This window comes from Maylandia zebra, linkage group LG5 (assembly GCF_041146795.1).
Source record: "Maylandia zebra isolate NMK-2024a linkage group LG5, Mzebra_GT3a, whole genome shotgun sequence".
Taxonomy (NCBI): Eukaryota; Metazoa; Chordata; class Actinopteri; order Cichliformes; family Cichlidae; genus Maylandia; species Maylandia zebra.
The window spans coordinates 37,463,616-37,487,381 of NC_135171.1; the positions used below are offsets into that span (position 1 = coordinate 37,463,616).

A 23,766-nucleotide genomic window follows, 5' to 3' on the forward strand; every position below is an offset into this window, starting at 1 on the left:
ACTTTCAGAGGAATGTTTTTGCTTTTTAAGCCTCTTAACACTGACCTGTGAATCATTCAAGAAGAAAAAAGGCACCTAACTCAAGGGATGAGCCAGTGTTGTGCTTACACCTAATAAACATGTTAGCAACAAACCAGTTCTAGATTATAAATTTTAGGCACAAGAAACAAGAACCCATCCCAAAAATATATAATTTCTTGCTACTTCTTTAGTTGAATTTATTAAAAGATGCGAAAAACAACATGGTTAATTAGCATAAAATAGTGTTTTTGCTATTTAGATCGCGGCCCCCAACCTTTTTTGCGCCACGGACCGGTTTATGCCCGACAATATTTTCAGGGACCGGCCTTTAAGGTGTCGCAGATAAATACAACAAAATAAAACTAGTACCGGTACCGAAAAAAGAAGATTTATTCATAACACACGTGAAAAGACCGAGGAAAACAGAGTTAACGATAAAAACAATAACAAAAAACTGATAAAAACCCTGAAAACCATACATTTCACACCCGAGCCTCAACTCTCGCGGCCCGGTACCAAACGCCCGGGGGTTGGGGACCGCTGATTTGGAATATTTAGATTATTTAGTGTGCAGTGTGTCAGTAACAAAATGATTAAAGTGCATAAGTGGAGGACAAAAGAAAAAGTGGCAGGCCTAAAAGAGCAAATGAACAGTATGTCAAAGTGATGTCCTTAGAAAATAGCACAAGACACCGACACCAACCCTGAGAGATGCATTTGGCCCTTCAATTGATCCATCTACTGTTCACCGAAGCCTCATTAGAAATGGTGGAAGGGTGGCTGTCAAGAAGCTCTTCTTGACATATGACAGTTATAGCAGGCAAAATAACAGACCCTGATGCAGGACTCTGAATACAGGAATGAACTAAAACAACAATGAAATCCAACACAAATGCAGGGCAGGAGCAGGAACATAGCTGAGTTTATTTTGTCTGTTTCATTGTCAATATGTACAAAGGAGGTACAAGAGTGTCTACAATCATCTGTTAAACACAGCAGAGGCTCTGACATGGTTTGCAGCTTCATTTCAGCAAGTGGCGTTGGGGACCTTGTCAAAGGTGATGTTGGGGATCTGGGCAGAAAAACTAAGCAACACTATCAGTCGTAGACCAGCCTGCCCAGAGCCTGGACCCTGACATTAACTAGAACAGTCTGGGAACAAAAGGCAGCCAAGAGATTTAAATGTTCTGGGGGGTTGGGGGTATTCCTGAAGACTACAGGAAAGTTTCCCTCTGAGAGTTCAGTCTGTACTGAAGAATAAAGATGGCTGTATACATATGCTGGCACATGTTTCAATAAGCCAGTGAAACAATTCCTTGTTTTTCCAGCAAAATATAAAAAAATTATGGACTACTGCTCATGGTTTTTGTACAGTGTCCCCCAGTGAGCTATATTTGGTCTAATGAAGTAGCTTCTTCTTCTTCTTCTGCCTTTAATATAACTTAAAACAATAGGAAGAAAAATCAAGGGGAAATATCTGTTATGGTAACTCTGTTCAAAAATTAATTTTCCTTTTATTACTTTATATGTTCTGGCCTCCCATTTCTCTCCAGAACTCATTCGTCTTCATTCTTCTATAACCACACACTGCTCTCGGTTCCTATTACAATTATGTAGTCATCAGGGGATTTGATTTTACAAAAAGGTCTTCTCGTGTATCCATTGTGGCTTCTCAGTCATTAAATAGAAAGTAGAGAAACCAAATTGGGCTTAATGATAGTTATTGCCTGCTAACTACTGGAGTGTATGCCTCAGTGCAAAGTACGGTCTGTCTTGAAGTTCAGTAACCCACTGAGGATATAACTAGCCACAGAAACAACCCCTGCCCTGATACTAATGTTCCTAATTCCCCAATAATTTGAAAACCAAACGTGCAGATGACAAAGACAGGTTCCTCTTTTATTCCTTCAGCAAATCAGCACTGCAGCACAGTGCAGTCAGAGTGCCGATAAGTGTCGAGGCAGTAAATGGACTGAGGTCACACCGGTAATGGGACAGCAAAGTCAAGTGGAGCCACACTGAGAGATGGCAGGTTGTTAAGGAAAAAAAGTCCTGAGACCAGAGACGTGAGGGCAAAACAAGACGATGGGAGCAAGAGAGGAAAGAGGGATGGAGGTCTGACAAGAGTAAAAAGAGTAAGAGAATAAAAAGAAGACCGAGGAAGCAGAAGGAGGAAGTGTAAGAGAGGTCTTATTGGGGTAGAAGAAAGAAAAAACAGGAAGAGGGCTCTATATAGCAGTAGTTTCAAGGCTCACTTGTCTTGGAAGTGAACATTTTGAACCTTTCTGCTGTCTGACTGTCAGACTGTGGGTGGTAATGTTGGAGCATATAGGTCTGATTTGTGCGGTCAACTGAGACCACCGATGAAGTAAAATCACCACAATCATGACTGGATTTTAGTCAGGATGTTGAAGAGGCTCGTTCGGGGCACATCAAACTTTAGAGTAATTTCTTAAAGAACTTCCCCAGCCATGAAATACTTATTCATCACCCTTTAGGAGGCATTTACTTCTAAAGTTGAGTTTAGTGAATTTCAATTTTTGGGATTTTGACGGATTTTTAACATAACCTCTCCTCCCCTTTTACAGTATCATGCTTTGTTTTTAATTTTATGGAGGGAATTTGATGTATCAGAATAACAAAGTATCAAGTATTTGATACTTTCATCAGAATTTTTATACTTTAATAGAAGAATGAGGTTTATTCAGGTGGCTTTGGCTCAGGAGGCAGAGCAGGTCATCTGCTAATAAGAGGGTTGGTGGTTCTATCCCTATCCTCCAGTCTGCCTGTGAAAGTATCCTTGGCCAAGATACTTAACCTCGAGCTGCTCACAATGCATTCATTAGAGTGGGAATGTTAGAAAGTGCTTGTGTGATTGGGAGATGCTGTATAAAGCGCTTTGAGTGTATTTGCCATAAAAATAACACATTCATTCATGGGGTTTTCCGTTTTATTTTACAGTAGAATCTTAAGGAATAAAGCAGTAAAGTATATCAATTAAACTCTGTGGACTTTTTCAACATATTTGAACAAGCAAACATATGAACAACTCTCAAACAGCTCTTTTAGATGAAAGCTGTATGAAAAAGACAGAAAAATTTTAATCATTTTCATAATTTGAATATATAAATGACATAACATTTCAGAAAAAAGAGGCCTCTAGTGAATTTAAAAGCATTGTAGGGAATATGGGGAATTAGAGCTGTGGGTGTTTTTCTCTTGTGTTTTATGCTTCATGTTGTGGGTATTTGTATGCAATATATTGTGTTGTAGAGGTTGTATTTAATGTTTGCTTCCTCGGTCAAGAATTGTGAAATTTGATCTCAGTAGAACTTCCTGGTCAAATGAAGTTAAAGCAGATCAATCACATTTCAGCTTGGGTGTAAGGTTGTAAGATTCTCCGTAGGGAATGATATGTGACACCAAACATCCAGTGTCTTCTCTTTGTTATTGAAATGTGTAGCATCATCATGCCTACATCTAAAGAGCTTCCTGAGACCTTTGGGATATTTATGAATCTGGTACTGAGGTAAAAAAAAAAAAAAAAAAAGCTAACCATTCCAGTCCAAGGAAAATATTCTAGAAGTAGAAAAGATTTTCAACAACATGAGAAAAAAATGCCAGTCTGTCCAGGGTTAGACTAGAAGCCTCAGATAATGTAAGATTTCATTACAGGATGTGCAGGTAATGCTTGCAACTGTTGCTATTAGCATGCACACATTTATAGTCTGAAAGAGAATCACAAGCTTAACCTGCATGTGAAGCTTGCCATTAAAAAGTTCTTTCTATCCAAAATGAACATTAGAGTAAAACTGCAGCTTGCTAACGTGTACGCAAAGACTTTTTGGAATAAAGGATAAAGACAGAAGCTTTTTGGCTACAGTAACAGCGGACATTTTTGTGCATTGATTACAAGATTGACATGTTGTATCTTTTCTTTTAAAGAGTAACAAATTATTATGCACAAAAAGAAATTCAAGTGAGATTTACTTACTTACTAATGCCCATCTTTTTTTCTTTCTTTTTTTTTACCTTTTTTTGAACTTTTAAACTTGCAAATTGTGCAGCCAAAGCCTAATATACAGTAGTATTTTCCTAGTACACTTTCTTAGTATACATTAATGAGGCACAATGAACTGAAGACATTCTTCTCATGATGAACTTGGGTACTGTAACGGCTAGCGAGGCAAGCCACGTGGAGTTATGAAGAAGGACCCAAAATGAAGGCACTTACTTGATGCGACTGAGCTTTACTTACGATAACAAAAGCTAAACAAAAGCAAGGGAGGCAAAATCAGAACTAAGAAAACCTGAACTAGAAAAACTAAGGATCAAACAAACAAATCTGAAACCTGAAGGAGATGGAGAGCAGAGCAAACATGGGTTAAGATACACAGGGAGAAAACACGGAGTTAACACGGATGGACCCGTGGTGCGCACAAGAGAACACACACAAAGAGTCCACTGTGAGCGACCATCTTTGAACAGAGGCGGGGGTTTACGACACCAACTCTCTGCCATCTATAATCCAGTTTTGAGATCCCTTCCCAGACGCCTTAACGCCCACTCACATCCTGGGCCATCTGATCTCAGGAATTCGCATGATAAGGTGGGGCCAGGTTTCACAATGAACTCACCCGAAACTCTGGCTGATTGGGACCCACACCCAGTTTCACACCTTGGCTCAGGCGATTAGAGGATCATCAGGGGGTCCTTTTGTCCCTCTGTGGGGGGTTTCTCCCACTAGGTTTATATCTGGGACTCTCCACCATTTGACCTTAGAACTGAAGAAGCTTCTCGGATGAGAGGTGAAACGTCTTCAAGTAACTTAAAGAAGTCCAGACGCTTTTCTTTGCAAGCTCCTTTGACCATCACATATGATCTTCACAGTGCAGAGAACACAAATTAGCATCCATTACTATAATGAAATAATTTGTTAGTTTGAAATGCTACAGGGAACTATGTACCTGCACATTAATGCTGTGGAAAGACTTCCTGTTCACATAGTCTCCTTCATTTACTGAAGGAGCAATGATTGGAATGTGAGTGCCATCTATACAGCCAATCACGCCTGGGAACCGTGAGAATAAATGTAAAATTTAAGTAGTAGTTCAAGTATCACCACATCATGAATTAAGTTTTGTTCATCCTGATACCTGCAATTTTGTGGAATCCCTCTTTGATAAATCTTGTGGGTCTATGACCGGGGAACACCACAAACGAGTACAGGAGACGTTTCAGTGCAACTGTAACATTCCTGACTGCCCGACAGACGGTAGCCTTGGAAACGTGCTCAGCATCACCAATATTATACAGAAAGCTCCCGTTTGCAAAAAACCGAAGTGCAATACAAATAATATGTACAGAACTGAGAGGATGTCCGCGATGTGTCACATGAGCAATATATGGCCTGAGGATGTTATCCAAATAAATTATGGATTGTGCTGAAAAACGGTAACGTTCACACAGAAAATCATCAGGAAATGATAAAATGCGCTCTAATCACTCTCTCCCGGCGGAGAGCTCTGCGGAGAATTTGGGCTTCAACATCTACAGGTTTCTGACAAAGAGGCGGAGAAAGTCAGGGTTAGTTGAAGTAAACCTGATAGGGGGCAGGTTAGCTTCACGGAGTGTGTCGTCATAGTAACTCACTCAGAATTAATCTAAACTCGCTTTGTGAAACCGAAAACCCAGAGTTTTCGTTAACTCAGGGTATACTTACTCAGATTTGCACTAAACCGGCTTTCTGAAACAGGGCCCTGTTGTTAGAACGTATTTAATATTACTTTCTACACCAGGATCTTTTTCTACGCAGCTGACGGCTGTAACTGTGCAGGGGCGGATCTAGCAAAGTTTAGCCAGGGGGGCCGATAGGGCATGAACAGGGAAAAGGGGGCACAAAGACATACTTTTCTTTCTTATTCTCATTTAAAATGTCGAGCTTTTAATAAATAATTATCTGAATCTGACACCCAAAGTTTTAATCTGATGTAAAATGTATAGAAGTCCATTACTGTATATAGTAACTGTTAAGTCTAATATACCCTAGTAAGCTATAGTACATTTTCCTTTGGGAAGGTACCATCTGTGCAGTCTGCAATTTTGTTGAAGAAAGATGTTGAATCTATTTAATATTTCTTGAAAAATAATTGATTTCTGTGCATTTTTTTTCACACTGCATCAAATTAAGGTTGATTACGTCGATTAAGCATCATGAGGTGGAGCGTGAGGGGTGGTTCCCTATTTTTTATTTATTTATTTTTGTTGTTGCTGGGAGTTGGAACCCTATTAGTTAGGTTGCTTAATATTTACGCTAAGTACTCTTTAAAATACCAGAATAGGAAGGATGGTGTAGGTTTAAGTTTATTAGATTGATCAGTATTGCTGAACTATGAAATATTTTTTTTTGCATACAGGTATAACAGAATAGCTTTAGTGTAGTTGTTGTTTTAAACTTGAGTATGAACTTATACAAAATGCAGCAAGATATTTTAAAAAAACAGTTTTGTTGATTAAAAAACACTATATCGGATTCATATCGTATCGGCAGATATCCAAATTTATGATATCAGTATCGGTATCGGACATAAAAAAGTGGTATCGTGCCATCTCTAGTTCTAACACACCTGAATCAAATGAATGGCTTGTTATTAGGCCTTTGCCAAACTTGGTGGCATGCTGAAAAGGTAATCCAACCATTTGATGCAACTGTGTTGGAGTAGGGATGCATCTAAAAGCTGCAGTAGCTCTCGAGGACTGGGATTCGGCCCTGATCTGACATATGAAAATTCCTCGGTTTGTTTCAGTTATTTATTTACATTTTTTACTTACTTTTAAGTAAACATAATTTTTTTCTGTTTGGCATTTTCATGATGATGAGTTTTTGTAGGACAAAACAATAAATTCATTATCATTGGTAGAGAATTTTCAGTTACATTTTCACTAACATTTCAGTGAAAGATTCATTCAGTCCTTCTGGGGCTCAGACAAACTTTTAAATCAATGGGATTTTAAGGCCATCAAAAGCAAATTGACCTTTAAAAGGCCTGGTTTGCAGTTCGTTCAAGAGCATACACAATGGTTTACAGCATAAAAATGAACACTACAGTGCTCAGTTGGAAAACAAATCATTTTTATTGCAGCTAGACAAATATTGATCCATGTGTGATACCTTTATTAACTATTCAGGGACTTGATTTTAAAGCAGTTTGACTTAATCTGCTTCAATATTTTCCACTGTCTTTAACTTTGAACTAAATGAGACTCAATCACACCTCTGGAGTTGTCATGTGTTTAGAGTAAAAGTTTCTTAGAGAACTGTTTGGGCTCAGCAGCTCATCACAGACGCTCAGCACAACCTTTTGCACTTACAGAAGAATCAGAGACGCTTATTCTTTCATATTTTTCCCTTTCTTGTGTCAAGTAGTACTTTTGATCAATCATAAAGCCAGGCAGCTTGTGACCGTAATTTCACTGGTTCCTAATTCATTCACTCTTCAGCTGCAGAAAGAAGCAGTCAATGATCCTCCCATTTTACCCCTGTTTCACATACTGACCACGTACATACACAAGCACTATTATTACCTCTCAGGTTCCAGCTTTTCATACAACTTCACTAGTCTGACAGGCAGTTTTTGAAGCGTCTAAATATTACTTTTGAATCATGTCTGGAAAGCAGATGTTCTTCGGTATCTCCTGTTTCTTAAATGTATATAAAGGGGGTGAGAGAGAGAGAGCACAGTGGGGTGAGGTTAAAGATAAAGCTCACCTTACAGTTGTCATAATATCCTCTTCATTTTATGAAATCCTTAATGCAATATCTCTCTCATTTCCTGCCTCCTTTGTTCTATTATTTTATCTGTTATTTAAAGCAATTTTATCTTTTTGCTGCAACAGAAAGGGAATAAAATAAACTGATAAATGTTGGCAAACAGACTTTGCAATGTTGTGAACTCAGTAGGTTCTCATGGGCATAATTGGCACTAATGCAGCAAATTATCAATTTGTGCTTGCAGCACCATTAAATGCAAGACTTGGCTTCATGTTGCATTTATATTTTTCTTAGTTTGAGCCCATTTTTTTTTTTGTTGTTGCTTTTCTTGGTGGACCGACTCTTTAGTTTTATCCTTTTTAGAAGAATCAATCTGAAGGGTTCAGACTCAAAAGTCTCACAACTTTCTGCCAAAAATTGGAGTTTCAAAGAGATCATCGTGATTCTTCATTCTTTATTTATGATTAGTCAGAGTTTGCTGCTCTTCCAGGGATCCAAATAAAATGAATTATAAAAAAAAAACAAAAAAAAAAACTCTGTATCAATGGACTGGAAGGAAAAACTAGAAAAAGCGAAGCTGTAAAGAATCAGAAAATATAAGGGCTAAAGTTACAGATGAAAGAATAAAAAGTTAAAAGAAGACATTCATTTAAAAAAGCTTTTTGATTCAATCTACACTGCCTTGGCAAAATTGTTGTTAGACATCCCAATTAAAGCTACAACTACCCAAGAATTGCTTTCATGATTTTGATTGTTGTTTTCTCTATAAAACATAAGAGATCTTTATATATTTAAAAAGAGCACTGTGTTAGACTAAAAACTGATCAACGTATTTACATATTATTTAACTGTTTTAAACCTGTTTAAAGGTCCTCATATTCTTGCACACCTGTAATCTAGAGTTGGTATAAGCCTCCAGTAACTTGAAATCCTATCATGTTTCCCCCAAACACAAAGACAAGCCATTATCGTAGAATTTGCTGTCTAAAACCTTTTTCTAGCTGGTGACTTCAGCCTCAGTCAGCATCTTTGGGAAAAACTGGAAACTGAGCCAGGCCTTATCGCCCAACATCACTACTGGGATTTCAGCTAAATGTGAGCAAAAATCTGCAGCAGCTAGATAGCAACATATTTATGCTCATTTCAGACTTGAAATTAAATTTTCAGCAATCCCAAATGAGTGTATTGTTTGGGTGCCGACTTACAGACATACTCAGTAGCAGCATGTTACAGACACAAGAACATGACAGCAGTCTCTGTCATATATAATGAAAGAGAGAAACTTGAAAATGCAGAGATAAGAGCAGTCATGTAGTAGCTGTGAAAATTACTACAGAGTTTGTGTGATGAGTTGGCAGATTCTTATCATTAAATAGGTATTAGTCATCTTCTCCGACCTCCCGCCTACCTTGTCTGATGCTGTGACTTCTTCTTCGTCCCACACCCAGAAAGCCAGACTGGCCAGGATAAGAATAGCCAAGTCCGGCAGCGCCAACGCCTTCCTTCAGAGCAAACGCAACGGACTTCTCAACGAACTGCTGGAGCTGACGGTGAGAAAGACCCCTGACCCTCTGAATGCGAAGATCCACCAACAGCAAAGTGGGCGCGATGATTTCTTGGAAGCTGTTTTAATTAAGTGTGCTCATTAAAAATGGTGCAATGCCAGCAGGTTGTAATTCAGTATTAATCATGTTGTTCCTTGTCAAACGCCCATGTACTAATTATTTCAGTTCACTGCAACTCAGTTGCTTGGAGGCAACAACTTCACATCTGCAGTACGCAAACACAAGCAAAGTGGCAACAATTACTGTCAAATAAACAGAGAACAATTTAAAAGTAATTTAGAGGCTATAAAAGAAGAAGTTGGAGCCATTACATTCTTGTTGTTATGCAGGGCAGAGGTGATAGCAGAGGCTAATAATGCCCCATGTGAGTGTTATCTGTGTAATAACACAAAGTGCTTTTTTTGGTTGTTCATCAGTCTGAGACTTGATTTAATCTGTGTCTGTGAAAACGGTAAGCTGAGGTTATCTAGGATGTAAGATTGTTCTTACTTGCTTGTCGAGTCGCTCTTGGTAATAATTAGGTTGTTAGTGCATTAAAGGAGGCTTCAAAGCAAAACGGAGCCGCTGAACAATGAAACAGTGGAGACAATAGAGATTAACTTGAAAGTAGTTTTGAAATTCAGTTTCTAATGCCTAGCCTAAGAAGAGGACATAAATAATTATTTGCTCTACTGTAATGCATGTCTGCGCATAAAGATCAGAACTTTCTACTTTTTGAATCAATCATCCCCTCACTCTTTTATACAATATATATATATATATATATATATATATATATATATATATATATATATATATATACATATATTATAACCACCGTGGAAAAATGTGTTAGGTAAAGTGTGAGCAAATTGCCTAAATCCCATCCATCTAGACCATCGCTCGTGTTTTCAGTGACACACTCCCCTCCTTGCAGATGGTTACTAAAATCCATTTGGACCTAATAGAGTCCAGTATGAAAGCTCATGGGTGTCTGCAAGTGGTTAGAATTATCATATAAATGCCATCTGTGAGCACTGAGCACCCCCCTTTCCTTTTCGTGTCTGTGATGAAGCTGCCAGAGTCCTGATGCATCAAATTACGATGGTGTCAATTCTGACAGTCGGTGACGCTGCGTGGGTCCGAGGTAGGAGTGAGTGGAGATATATGACAAAAATCACTGATTCTGTCACAGTCATTAGTTAGACTAGAAGTTCACTCGGGGTCTGGTTGCATCTTGGCTTTTTTTATTTGTTACTTAGATCACGGGTATTGATAATCCTGTTGAGTTTTATGGTAATCTTGCATACGAAGGCATTACAGCTTTATCTCTTATCTGATCTTTTTTCCTGGAGTCATTTAAATCTATAAAAAAACTGCTCAAAACAGTATCACAGAGGAATGGTGCGTCATGCACTAAAGAAACAAAGAAAGAAGCCACACACCCATAAAAGCCAGCTTCACTTATACAAAAATCAGCACATACAAGAACGCAAAAAAAGAAGGCTGTAGTGAACTAGGACAATATATATAAAATAAATGAGTGGGTCACTCATTTACTTGATGCCATCAAGCCTTGAAATATGTATATAAACATATATTTGTACTTCCTGCATGCCCATGCCATCAGCTATGCATTAGTACACTTTCAGGTTTCCAAAATGATCAACTTTCCGCCTCAGGAGCTGAGTGTTCCTAGTCTTGATAATGCGCTTAGACCAAATCAAATTTTTCATAGGTATTATACCTTATGTCACCCACTTATTTTTGAAGGTTTACAGCATCTCCATTTCAGAAAAAAAAAAAAAGAAATAACTTTTTCCTTTTACAGAAAGTAAGGATACATAAATAAGTCTGTTGAAATAAGTCTGAATTATCTGTCTGGCAGCTCAAAAAGGTGAAACACAAGATATTTATCCATCCATCCATCTTCATCCGCTTTATCCGGGGCCGGGTCGCGGGGGCAGCAGCCTAAGCAAAGAGGCCCAGACCTCCCTCTCCCCAGCCACCTCCTCCAGCTTATCCGGGGGAATACCAAGGCGTTCCCAGGCCAGCCGAGAGATATAATCTCTCCAGCGTGTCCTGGGTCTGCCCCGGGGCCTCCTGCCGGTGGGACATGCCTGGGACACCTCACCCAGGAGGCGCCCAGGGGGCATCCTTGTCAGATGCCCGAACCACCTCAGCTGGCTCCTTTCGATGTGGAGGAGCAGCGGCTCTACTCTGAGCCCCTCCCGGATGGCCGAACTTCTCACCCTATCTCTAAGGGAGAGGCCAGCCACCCTTCGGAGGAAGCTCATTTCTGCCGCTTGTATCCGCGATCTCGTTCTTTCGGTCACTACCCACAGCTCGTGGCCATAGGTGAGGGTAGGGACGTAGATCGACCGGTAAATTGAGAGCTTCGCTTTTACACTCAGCTCCCTCTTCACCATTACTGCAGCTGCAGCCATAATCCGTCTGTCGATCTCGGGCTCCCTTCTCCCATCACTCGCGAACAAGACCCCGAGATACTTGAACTCCTCCACTTGGGGCAGGAACTCATCCCCGACCCAGAGTGGGCACTCCACCCTTTTCCGGCTGAGAACCATGGCCTCAGATTTGGAGGTGCTGATCCTCATTCCCGCTGCTTCACACTCGGCTGCGAACCGTTCCAGTGCGAGCTGGAGGCCCTCACCCTGGTGTTGATGAGGTCCGCCCTGAGTTCCTGAAGGCTCTGGACGTTGTAGGGCTGTCCTGGTTGGCACGCCTCTGCAATGTTGCGTGGAGATCAGGGGCAGTACCTGTGGACTGGCAGACCGGGGTGGTGGTCCCCATCTTTAAGAAGGGGGACCGGAGGGTGTGTTCCAACTACAGGGGGATCACACTCCTCAGCCTCCCTGGGAAAGTCTATGCCAGGGTGTTGGAAAGGAGAGTTCGTCCGTTAGTCGAACCTCGGATACAGGAGGAACAATGCGGTTTTCGTCCTGGTCGTGGAACACTGGACCATAACAAGATAAATATAACAAGATATTTATTTTAATTGTTATTAAGAAACAATGGCTTTTTTTTTCAAATAGCAGCATACATCCAGAATATATGCTATAAAACTCCTGAACAGCTGACCTACCCCAACTGCAATTTGTACATCAGCACACTTTTTATCCTTATTTTTATCTTTATTATCTTGTTCCTTTAACCCTTACCTAACTTGGCATTTGTGTATGGACACCAAAGGAAGAATTTCATTGCACAGAGAAATGCTATTTCTTCTGTATACATGACAATAAACACTTTGAATCTTGAATCTTGAATAAGATCTGAGTTTAGGTACTATCTTGATCAATGTGCTATAGAAGTATGCAACAACTCGGACATCAGCTTAAATAAAACTATATTTATTATTTCACTGGTTACTCAGCAAATGAAATGAAAAAAGGTGGGAAGCTTCACAATTGTATTATTTATATTCAACATATGCATAATTGCACAAACAGTGACAACAAGCAGACCCAACTTTAAAGGGAGGCACTGCTGTAGTAACTCAACAGCTAGCTTAGACCTCAATCACAAAGGCCTAGAGATCCGGTATCCACAACTCACCAGGAAAACTGGGTGCATGGAGGTCATTATGAGTCACTTGGTGAAATTGGTTGCAAAGACGATGCTGCACCGATTACCTCTTTCAGATGGCTTTGGTCGTTAGCAGTTTGCCATGGCTGCCCACAGTTATGGTAGTTTTGGGAGTGGGAGTTTTTCCTTCCCGCTGTCACCAAGTGCTTGCTCATAGGTGGTCGTCTGATTGTTGGGGTTAAAGTGCCTTGAGACAACTGCTGTTGTGTTCTGTATAGAAAATCTTGTCTGCAATTATAACCTAACTATTACCAAAAATGGAGAAAATTTGCCTTCAAAGTCAAGTTATGCCTTTTACTTTGAGGTACAACTCTCTGTTTTCACTACCGCTTGGAGAGAGCAGTTGGCAAGTGTTTGCAGGTGTTCAGTGTAAACCTCTTTGTGACTTATTTCACCTTGTGACAAAGGTGAGGCATATTCAAGGAATACACATTTAATCCTCATGACCGGTGATTGCCAGATGGTGACCAGCTGGTCTAGGCCTGTGTGACTGAGGCCACAGCACATAGCACTCTATATATCCTGAACTCACAGCATCCTGGACCTGACTCACAGCTAAATGCCAAACTAACTGATATTACCCTTCACACTTCCATTGAGGCAATGGCCAGGCCAGCTCCAGAATACAGAAGTAACTTAACATTGGATAAAGTGCATTAATGTCATTCTCTAACTGATTTGAACACCTATTTATGGTAATATGTGATTGAATAGTGCAGTTACAACATTAGTTGGATAGCCAGACTGACAAATCACAGCCCTCTAATGACATCTCCAGGAACTTGACATTTGGGTCATACATCCATTTTGAGGATATTGAAAAATGCCCAGATGGTAGAAGACCTTCTTGAATCTGAAATAAATAAATTGAGTTGCTACAAAGTAACAAAATTAATTGATACATCATTTAATATTAAATAAAATAACCTATAAAAAGAGTCCTGCATCCCTGAATACATCTTTAATCAAGACAATTAATTTTTGGATTATTTCATTTACTCAGTCCCTCAAAAAGATATGTTCACATAATTATACACATCTCATTATTACTGTTGTAGTTTTGGACATCACATGAATAACACTGAATACTTAAGGGCAGAGGTTCCCAAAGTGTGGACGAAAGGTGCAAACACATAGAAAAATCTGCGTTTTCAAAAATACCCGTGTACACGTGGGCGTAGCCTGAGTTTTTAAAAAAATCGCAGTTTTCGGTGATTCGAAACACCATTTATGTGTGGACGAAAGGCCCAAACGCGTAGAAACAGCTGCGTTTTCAAAAATACCCGTGTAGATGTGGACGTAAAACAGTTAGTAGTTTATTTCATTGCTACCTGTAATTTACTGCAGTTTACTTGTATTTGTTTAGTTGTTTACTAAATATACTAAATGCAATGGAGTTTGAAAATAAAATATAACAAAATACGGGAACCACTGCTTCAGGGGGAGTTTTTTATTACAAATACATTGGGAAAAAACACATTTAGTTATTGTCCAATCATTCATTAGCAGCACGGTTATCGTGATCAGCTTCCTTTTACTGACTGCACAAAGTCAGCTTCTTTATTTACATGAAAGACCATTGAATCTCGCTCTGTATCTATATTATGTGTGTATAGGTCCTCTGCCAGAGGATAAATGCACAAATCCAGCGATCGGAAAACGTGCCCACGTGACGGTGTTGTTCATGTTCCTGGAATCCAAATGAGAGTCCATGGGCTGGTTTGCCTCCTACCCCAATCCTCTGAGTAACAATGAACAGTGTGGGGAGAGAATTAACCATTTTCAGTTTTCATGTTATTTGGTAATTGCAGTTACTTTGAGACAAAGGAATATTAAAGGCTGAATTTCAAACTAAGCCTGTCAGGAAAAATACCAACAAAGGGTTCCATAAGTTTCTGCTTCTGTGGGGTTTTTTTCCCTTCCTCAAACTCTGCGATTTCTCTTCTTTCTGAAGCTTCTGACATCAATAACTGTTTAGCTGCCTCCAGCATCAAATAACACTCAGCAGTACCTACTTAGACAATTAAGTTAGAGGATTCGCAGTAGCACGGTTTTATAATTTGCATGTTGTTTGCTCAATAAACTGAAATTGGAAGTTATTTTGCTGCTTGCTTAGACAAGGAAACAAATCAAAGAAAAACAGTAGGCTGTTTGTGGATTTTTTAAAAAAAAACAAAAAACTACAAAATAGGAAATAAATTACAAATTGGAGAAAGTGGACAAACCACTTGCTAAGCAGACCTAAAGATAAGGGATCAATTCACTCCAAACAGGAATGTGGTTCACTATGTAACAAGTAAATTATTTGAAAGCAATTGGCAGGAGCTGTTGTCTACCTGTTCATAACTGAAATGAGGAGAAACTCATCAAACATGAACAAAAAGAGTTCAGATGAAACTGAATGCCATGAAGCAGAACCTCCGGCTTTTTATTACTACTTCATTACTAAAAGTTCATTTTCAAAGTATTAAGTATTGAGTAAATATCAAAGAGCAATCTCAGCATCTGGGTCTTTATGTCAAGGGCAACTTCCTGAATAATTTCATAATACCTACTAATACCTACTGTGTGTGTGTGTGCGTGCGTGCGTGCGTGCGTGCGTGTGTGCGTGCGTGCGTGCGTGCGTGCGTGTGTGTGTGCGTGTGTGTACAATCAGGGTACAGAAGAGGATGAGCAGAAGCTGACCCAGAAGTCCATCTCTCTGTTAGAGAGCCAACACCACCACCTACTGCACTGTCTGGAGAAAACAACAGTAAGTGCACTCTGTTATAAATATACATGTCCACTGTGTAGCTATGGCTGAAAACTTGGCTAACATTAATGAAGCTAGCGATGAAACTTTTTTAGATTTTCCAAATGTTACCTTATCAGAAGCTTGCTCTTCACACTGACTTTGCATGTAGCTGCCAACTTCCCCCAAAACAGATGAAAAAAGGTGTTTAGGGCATTGCCAAAAATGTCTGTCATTGTCACAGTAAGGTGTTCTTTGCTCTCAAATCTGTGGTTTGAGTTCAGCTGGAAGCAAAAAACACATTCTTGGTAAAATAAATAATTTTTAAAAAAAATGTCATAATGTTTGCACGCCAGGTTGACAGTTGTTATGGGACTTTGTGGGTGTGGGGTTTAGAGTGGGTCTGTAAAAACTGGAACTTGCGGGGTTTTACAACTCAGCTGCACCATAAACTACATTTGGCATATTACGATGCCAAATCTGCTACACTGCAGTGAACCTGGTTTCTGAACTGCCCACCACAGTTTTGTCATGCAGTTCACACAGATGAGGCGTCACTGACGGCACACCAGTGTGTATTTGGACAGAGGAATATTCTCTTTTATTATTTTCTCTGTGTTGTCGCTTGTGATTTGCGATGTTGTCACTATTTTTCACATTTCTATATTGTTTTATATTTATTCAAACTGAGTTTTTGTACACAGTTGTTCAGATTTTCAGGCATGACAATGAAGTAAAGATTCAACATTTAAATGAGTTTCCTTTCAGTACTGAATCACATTAAATTTAAGGTTCCCTATTAGACAGAATACGTCAGTTTATACTTGTGATAGTCAGTCGAGCTTGAATTAGAACTTTCTGGCTTCAAGCTAACAGTTGTACATCATAATGTTGGACATTTATGTATTCCTTTAGTCTCTGTATGAGGATGAAACTACTCTTGAACTTAAATTATGATATTAAAGGAATATTCACAGTATCTGTTAAACATAACTACCCCTAAGTTCACTTAAACCTGGTCTGTGGTATACTTGTGTTAAAGTTTAGCTATGGTAACCTGTGCAGACCTGTGCAACAAGACACAGAAGACACTGGTTCGTACTACAGTTTGAGGACAGGACAGGATTTAGATCGTCATGTAAAGGTTTGTCTCAAATCTGCATCCACTGTAAAGTCTTTAAAGCTACTGTTGCAAAAGATGTTGGCTAAGATCTGTATTAAACACTGACAGTGTTATCCAGGCAGCCAATAAAGGAAATCAGCCAGGTGCATGATTTTTGTATGATAAGATGAAGGTTATTTTTTATAATTTCTTTAAATTGTATTTGTTTTGGTGTGGTTCCTTTTGTAAAATTATAAGTGAAGTACAACTGGGCAACAAGTCCTATAACGCTGTTGTGTAGCCTATTTACAGACTGCTGTTTTTCCTCTCTCCTGTTTTGCTATCCCCATGTTTTTTTTTCATTCATCTTTTTCTCTCCAGGCTCACGAGTTTGTGGACGAGCAGATATACGAGCAGAACTGTTTGGAAACGGCTTTGCAGACCTATCCCTCACGCAGTCCCTCTGTATCCAGCCATGACAGCTCCACACGTACCTGTTGTAGTCGAAAGAGAAAGAGAAATGTTCCTCTGCCTAACACCAGCCTGCCCACCACCCATTCAACACACCAGGGCCCGCTGCAGGAGCTCAGTGCCATCCACATACAGTGTGGTGACCCACTGTCCCACACCGCCAGGTGAAACAAAAACAGATGCAGGGGCAAGCATCAGAGGTTTGGCAAAAATTTCAAACTCCTGGTGTTTGGCCATTGAAACTGTTTTATGTGTGCAAGCATTAATCTTTCACTCCAAAACACATCTCTGGGGGTACACTTTGAAGTCCCTCACTCGACTCTAGACATTTAATAGATGGATCTGAATAGGCAATTGTCAACATTAATCCAGCTGCATTTAAATAATCTAATTAAATAAAATATATCTTTGAGAAATTAGTTATACTTTTTAACTAGCAGAGTACATTAACTTTTAAAAATGTCATTTTAGTTTTGTACAGCTTTATTACACAAATTCCTCTCAAAATAAAAGGTATTTTAAGGACTCACATGTTTCATATTTTACTTCTCAAATGCATCACTAGATACACTATATGGACAAAGGTATTTGGTCACACTTCTTGGTCTCTGGTTCCAGGTGTTTTCAGTCCCATTGCTACAGATGTATAAAATCGAGCATTTAGACTTCTGCCTTCACAAACCTTTGTGAAAGAATGTGTCGTTCTAAAGAGCTCAATTAATTTGAGCACGGTACAGTACTAGGATACCATTGTTGCAACAAGTCTGTCTGAAATATCTTCCTTTCTAATATTCAACGATAAACTGTAAGTGGTATGCAAATTGCAAAGTGGAAGCATTTAGGACCCACGGCAATTCAGCTACTAAGTGTCAGATCAAGTAAAGTTACAAAGTGCTGAGGCACACAGGGCTTAAAACTTACCAATGCTCTGCTGACTGAATAACTGCAGAGTTCCAAACCTCCTCTGGGATAGCATAGAAACTGTCTGACGAGAGCTTCGTGGAATGAGTTTTCACGTCTGGAGAGCAGCATGCGAGCACAATGCCAAGCGTCTGCTGGAATGGTGTAAAGTCCACTGCCCCTGGATTCTGGAGCAGTGGAAATATGTTCTGTGGAGTTCCAGGCAGAATGACGGATTAGTCTTGGTTTGGCAAATGCCAGACCCCTCCTCCACCGAATTTTACCTTATAGGGTTGTTTATTTTTAGGATTGGTCTGGTCTGGTTTGGACTGATCTATGCTTCAGTGTTGAAAAAATCAGTTTGGGGAAGACCCTTTTCTCTTCCAGCATGACTGTATCCCAGTGCGCAAAGCATGGGCCATAACATTATGATCAGCTGATAGTGCTGAAGACCTTGAGTGACCCACACAGAGCCCATTAAACACTTTTGGGATGAACAAGAGTGGAGATTGTGAGTCATACCCCTCATCAGTGTCTGACCTCACAAATGTTCTCCCGGTTGAATTGGCAAGAATTCCCAGACACACTTCAAAATCTTGTAGAAAGTCATCACAGAAGAGTAGAAGCCATTATTGCTGCAGAGGGGAGACCATTTCCATTTTAATGCCTATGAATTTATAATGGGATGTCATAAAAGCTCCTGTAGGTGTAATGTGTAGGTGGCCCAGTACTTCTGTCCATAAAGTCATAAAGTGTTGTTTTAAAGATTTGTTTAGGCATAAATAATAAAGCTGACTGTGAGTGCAGTTAACTGATAAAACTTTGGTATATAAATTTCTCCAGAATCTTCATTTCCTGCCCAAATTTACAAAAACATTATAGAAATTACAGAACATGTTTTGCTTAAAAATGATATGTAATTACATATGCAATTACTACTGTTTGTACTAGACATTAACCACATTTAATTATACTTAACAGCCGCTCCAACCTCAACCTTAAAACTGACGAGAGCAGCAGGATCAACTGCAAAAGTGGCCGGATCACCACAGCCATCATCAGCCTCCCAACACCCCCTGCTTTAACCCCTGATGGAGACGGGTTCCACGGGCCCCCACAGCGGAGGCCGCCCCAACCTCCAAGTCACCCACCACCCTTGAGCATTCAGACCACAACAAGTTCAGCTGGCGCCAACATTGTCAAAGTCTCGGCTCTGTGACTGTGTGGCTGAAAGATGTAACTCACCCCACCAGGGGGAAGAAAAGCAGAGGAGGAGGAAGCAGGTAACACTACATTCATGGACGTACCGTGTTCCCTAATACAGGGTCAGTGAGAAGAGAGGTGTACTCCAGAGGACTCACCAGTTATGGAGACATTATTGAGGTAGAGGACTGTAGATATGTGACCTGAGAATCACGCTCGTGTCATGTCGTGTATGTACTGTAGATACGATGAGAGCTGCTGCATTTCTAAACGTTTCCTACAGCAGTGGAGATGGTGGAAAATAACTGATGATATTGTGCAACTGGCAGAAACATCAACAAACCCTGTTGACCATCACAAATTCACAGTAAATTTGACGTGAATTCACAGTGAAAAAGAAGATTTGTTGGATTAAATACTGAAGAACAAAGCTGTTGAATCTGATTGGTCATGTTTGTGTTATGTGATTGTCTATAGTATTTTGAGAAACATAAACTGTTTTAGTTTAAAGTCGCCATGCCTGATGCTGCTAATATCATCCCTGAAATGTGTATTTCATTTGTTGCAGACTGGAAACAGCGTTTCTTTGTTTTCGTTGGATAATTGTATCGATACATTATGTTGATTCCTCAAACCAAACTGTGATTTTAGTTGTATTTGAAAAATCCCACTGAATGTGGACTGAAGGCTGACGGTCGTCGTACTGCATTGAAACAGAGCAGTGGTTCTCAGCCTTGAGCTGACCGGAGAATTACTATAAAGCAAATGTGTAATTTAATGTTGAAGGATGAGGTTACAGTACATCCCATGAAAAGACCAAAACCAACCACTTGATTAGCTGAAATTCATTCATCCTAGTCTTAACTGTTTGTGTTACAAAAACACAGGAAAATAACTTGTTTTAAATAATTTTCTCCTGCAGATTAATATATGTGTTGCAGTAGTTTGTACAGCAGAAGGACAATGTACATGAGGGTTCTGACATGTTAATGTAAAGAAGAAACAAGCCATGCAGTGAAACAGTGATAATAATAAAAGGTATATAACATTGCATATTTTGGGAGGGGAAATACTACAACATTTGGTTTCAGTACAACAGCAAGTGTTAGTAAGGCCAGGATACTGAATAACATGATTGTATCGACAGTGTCCCAGAATGAAGTATCGTTTATGGCTCAGTCACACTACAGTAAAACTGTTGCATTCAGCAACCGATTGCAGGTAGTTTCAAAAACTAACTGGGTGCCCAATTTTGATCCTAAGGTGATTTTGTAGGTTACCTGCTCCGTGGCAGCCTGTGTCCAAACAGTCTGACTCAAACTGACTCCAGTCACTCTCAGACAGACTGGTTAAAGCTTGCAAATAATTGCCGTCTAATTTATAAATGTAGACAGATTGCCAACAAGTAGCAATCAATCTGAGTCAGTCTGTGCAGGACTCATCTGTGCCTCATCTCTTTGCAGTTGATTTTAACACAAATTGTTGCCAACTGCTTGTATTCCTAAATAAAAGCAAAGCTGCATCTATATCATTTCGCTGTCTTGCAGCAACCATCACATCGCTATTTGTGGAGAAATTTCTGTTTTGAGTCTATGAGGTTGTAACTGGACTCAATGTAAGTAGTTCATTTAAATTTCTGTTGAGTGTAAATTTCTGTGTATGTAGATAGCAACAGATTTGCAACAGACAGCAACAGATTCACAATTTGCCAACTGGAGCCCCTTCTGTCACAAACTGACAGCAAACTGAAGACAGCAACTGGGGTTGCAGACCTGGTCCCCATCTTTGAAAAAGCCATTTTGAAGGAAGCAAGATTCCAAGTCAACTGCACACTCTCACAATATCTTTGGTGTCATGCTCTCCAAGCACTCTTTCCTGGTGTGACTGTAGCAATTTCCGATCTTAATAACACCACAATTTAATTTCAAATATCAAAAATTATTTTCAATTTTTTTTTCACAACTTAAGATTGGAAATCGTTGTGTTTGCACAGATTCACTTTGATCGTCTCTTGATTTGCCATTGGCAACATTGGGGAAACTTTACAGATCAAATTAGGTCACATACATGGCATGAATTGATAGGATGTTTACATTTAAATAGCCATCATAAAAAAATCTTAATTTTTTGTAACTAAAAAATAAGGTTAAACTTTATTTATTATAAAATACCTCTCACAGAACACCTGTAGTACCTACTGTGGGTACAAGTGGGCTGCAGCCCAGACTTTGAGAATTACTGAGCTAGGTTAAATTCATTGTTACATTGTTGCCATCTTATGGAACAGAAACAGAGAATATTGCCGGGCTTATCCTGACAAACAACCTACAAAATTCATATTAAAAAATAAATTGTGGTTAAGTGCTTGTATGAATTTGATAGCGCACTGACGCTTTATGCCCACTGTGCTGCTGCCACTCACGTTGAAGGTTGAGCAGGACACTGAAATGGAAAATAATACTGTGCATGTTCATCATGAATGTTTGGGTATTGAATGCCATGAAGGTTGAGCACCACTCGACCTGGACAATTACAGGACGTAACGTATTCGTGTTCGGTTCGGCATTATAAAACTAAAACTAAAACGAAATCCGCTGAATATTTGAAAATATTTTAAGTGTAGATAAAATACCCAGAGCTAAAAAATTATTTGTTTTTTCAGGTATTCTGTCTTACCTTAAAAATTTTAGTTGATTTTTTATTTTTTACTTTCTTTTTGACATATTTGTAGCCCTCTGTGTCTTCTCTAAATGTCTCTGAAAAGATGTGATTTCACTGATGACTTGAAATATTTGTGTGCTGTTCATGAGACACTAAGCACAACTCATATCTTCTCAAATGTTTAGAAAAATAAAATAACTTAATCCACTTAATGTTTTCAGTGATTTCCACCTTAAACATGTTTTTTTTTCTTACATTAAATGTGTTTATCTTGAAAGCCAGTTAAACCAATATTATACCAGCTTCTGAGCAGGATAAACAGCACATGTGAGTGACCCTGGAGTTGGCATAGTTTTGTCAAACTGCTGTTTTTAAGGTCAAAAACAAACTCATTCTAAAGAATATGCAGCTAATAATTCGGTCAGTCTCAGAGATGCTCACAGGATGGCAGCAGAGATACTTTCTAACATTAAATCAAAATGAGCTGAGCCCCGTAGGACTGATTTCTGGCCTTACTCCTCACTGGATTATCATTTCTAGACCTACTTGCTGCACACTGTTGCACATTTGAAGTCGGTAGATGCGTGTTTGGAATAGTTTGTGCCAAGTGTGCTATAGTTATCTGTATCAATTATACAATGTGTTTATTTTTCTCTTGGTTTTGTTTGTTAACGTGGAACCTGAGGGACCAAGTGAGGTCTTTTTTTGCTGTACTGGTATTTTTTGTGTTGCATTTCTGTATTTTGTCACGTTTTAACAACGAGGTGAAAGTATTGTGTGAAAATGGTCACTTTTCTGTCCTTTGTAAGAACAACAAAGTAGTGGTATTATTTATGCTGCTTTACAAAAACAAACCCTTTAGACACTTTTTGTCTCGTTATTGTTGGAAATATTGAGCATCTGCCCGGCCGTGGTGTTCATAAGCTGGATTTTGGTTACCATTAAAACAGTATTTACATATTAAGGCTTTTTTGCAGCTTCATAGACCACGTTCACCTTTTTTAAAAATGTATATTAAGAGAAATCACCTTTCTCACACCAGAGTGACTCATATATGAAGATTTTTGTTGTGATTATCTGATGGACTTTACTTCAAAGGCGTCGTTGAGGTCTGTTCTAAAAGTCTTGGCATTGCTGTTTGTGTTGTTTCTTATTCTTTTTATTTTTTGAACTGAGCTTTTTCTGTCTGTTTGCTGTGTGTACGGTATTCTGTCAGTTTGTTTGTTATAAGAACTATGAAGTGTCAGAAAATTAAACTCTGCCACAACAGTCAAACGCTGTCTTTCTTCTCGCTCCCGTCACCAGTATCTTTGCATAGAAATCTGCATTTTCATTTTGGTTTCATTGTTTCATTTTACACAGATTGAAATTTCAAGATGAGCCCAGTCTTGTTTAAATTTAGGAATAAATCACATCATCTCTTATATTTTACACTTAAATCTCCAACTCAAGTCGAGCTTTATAAAAGTGGAATTACTGACATAGTATTTCACAGACTTCAAGCAGAGCCCATGTATGCATCATACATACACAGACTTTTGCACACTATTCACTTCGGCACTGGCACAGTGACCCCACGTAAAGTCTGTAACTTTATGTGGTCTGCTACTTCATGGCTGACTTGCTGTGGTTCCACTTTGCAATAATACCACAGCTGATCATGTAATATCTAGTGTGGTATTACTCAAATGTAGTGAGAATGGCCTGTTCGGTCATAAATGTTTGTGAAAGCAGACTGCATAGCTGCATGGCTATA

The 23,766-nt window shown here is 39.3% G+C and overlaps 1 protein-coding gene across 3 annotated transcripts in view; it reads left to right on the plus strand.

The window, feature by feature from the left end:
• Positions 1–23,259, plus strand: part of LOC101464867 (A-type voltage-gated potassium channel KCND3) — a 98,873-nt gene extending 75,614 nt beyond the window's left edge. For 2 of the 3 annotated variants that reach the window (XM_004547658.3, XM_004547659.3), the window contains exons 4-7: positions 9,241–9,342; positions 15,599–15,694; positions 17,157–17,410; positions 19,128–23,259. In XM_004547658.3, the coding sequence (XP_004547715.1) occupies positions 9,241–9,342; positions 15,599–15,694; positions 17,157–17,410; positions 19,128–19,365 (690 nt within the window). In that variant the 3' untranslated portion in view covers positions 19,366–23,259. The remainder of the gene's footprint in view (positions 1–9,240; positions 9,343–15,598; positions 15,695–17,156; positions 17,411–19,127) is intronic. The other variant, XM_004547660.3, reaches the window with a different exon arrangement.
• The last annotated feature ends 507 nt before the right edge of the window (positions 23,260–23,766 follow it).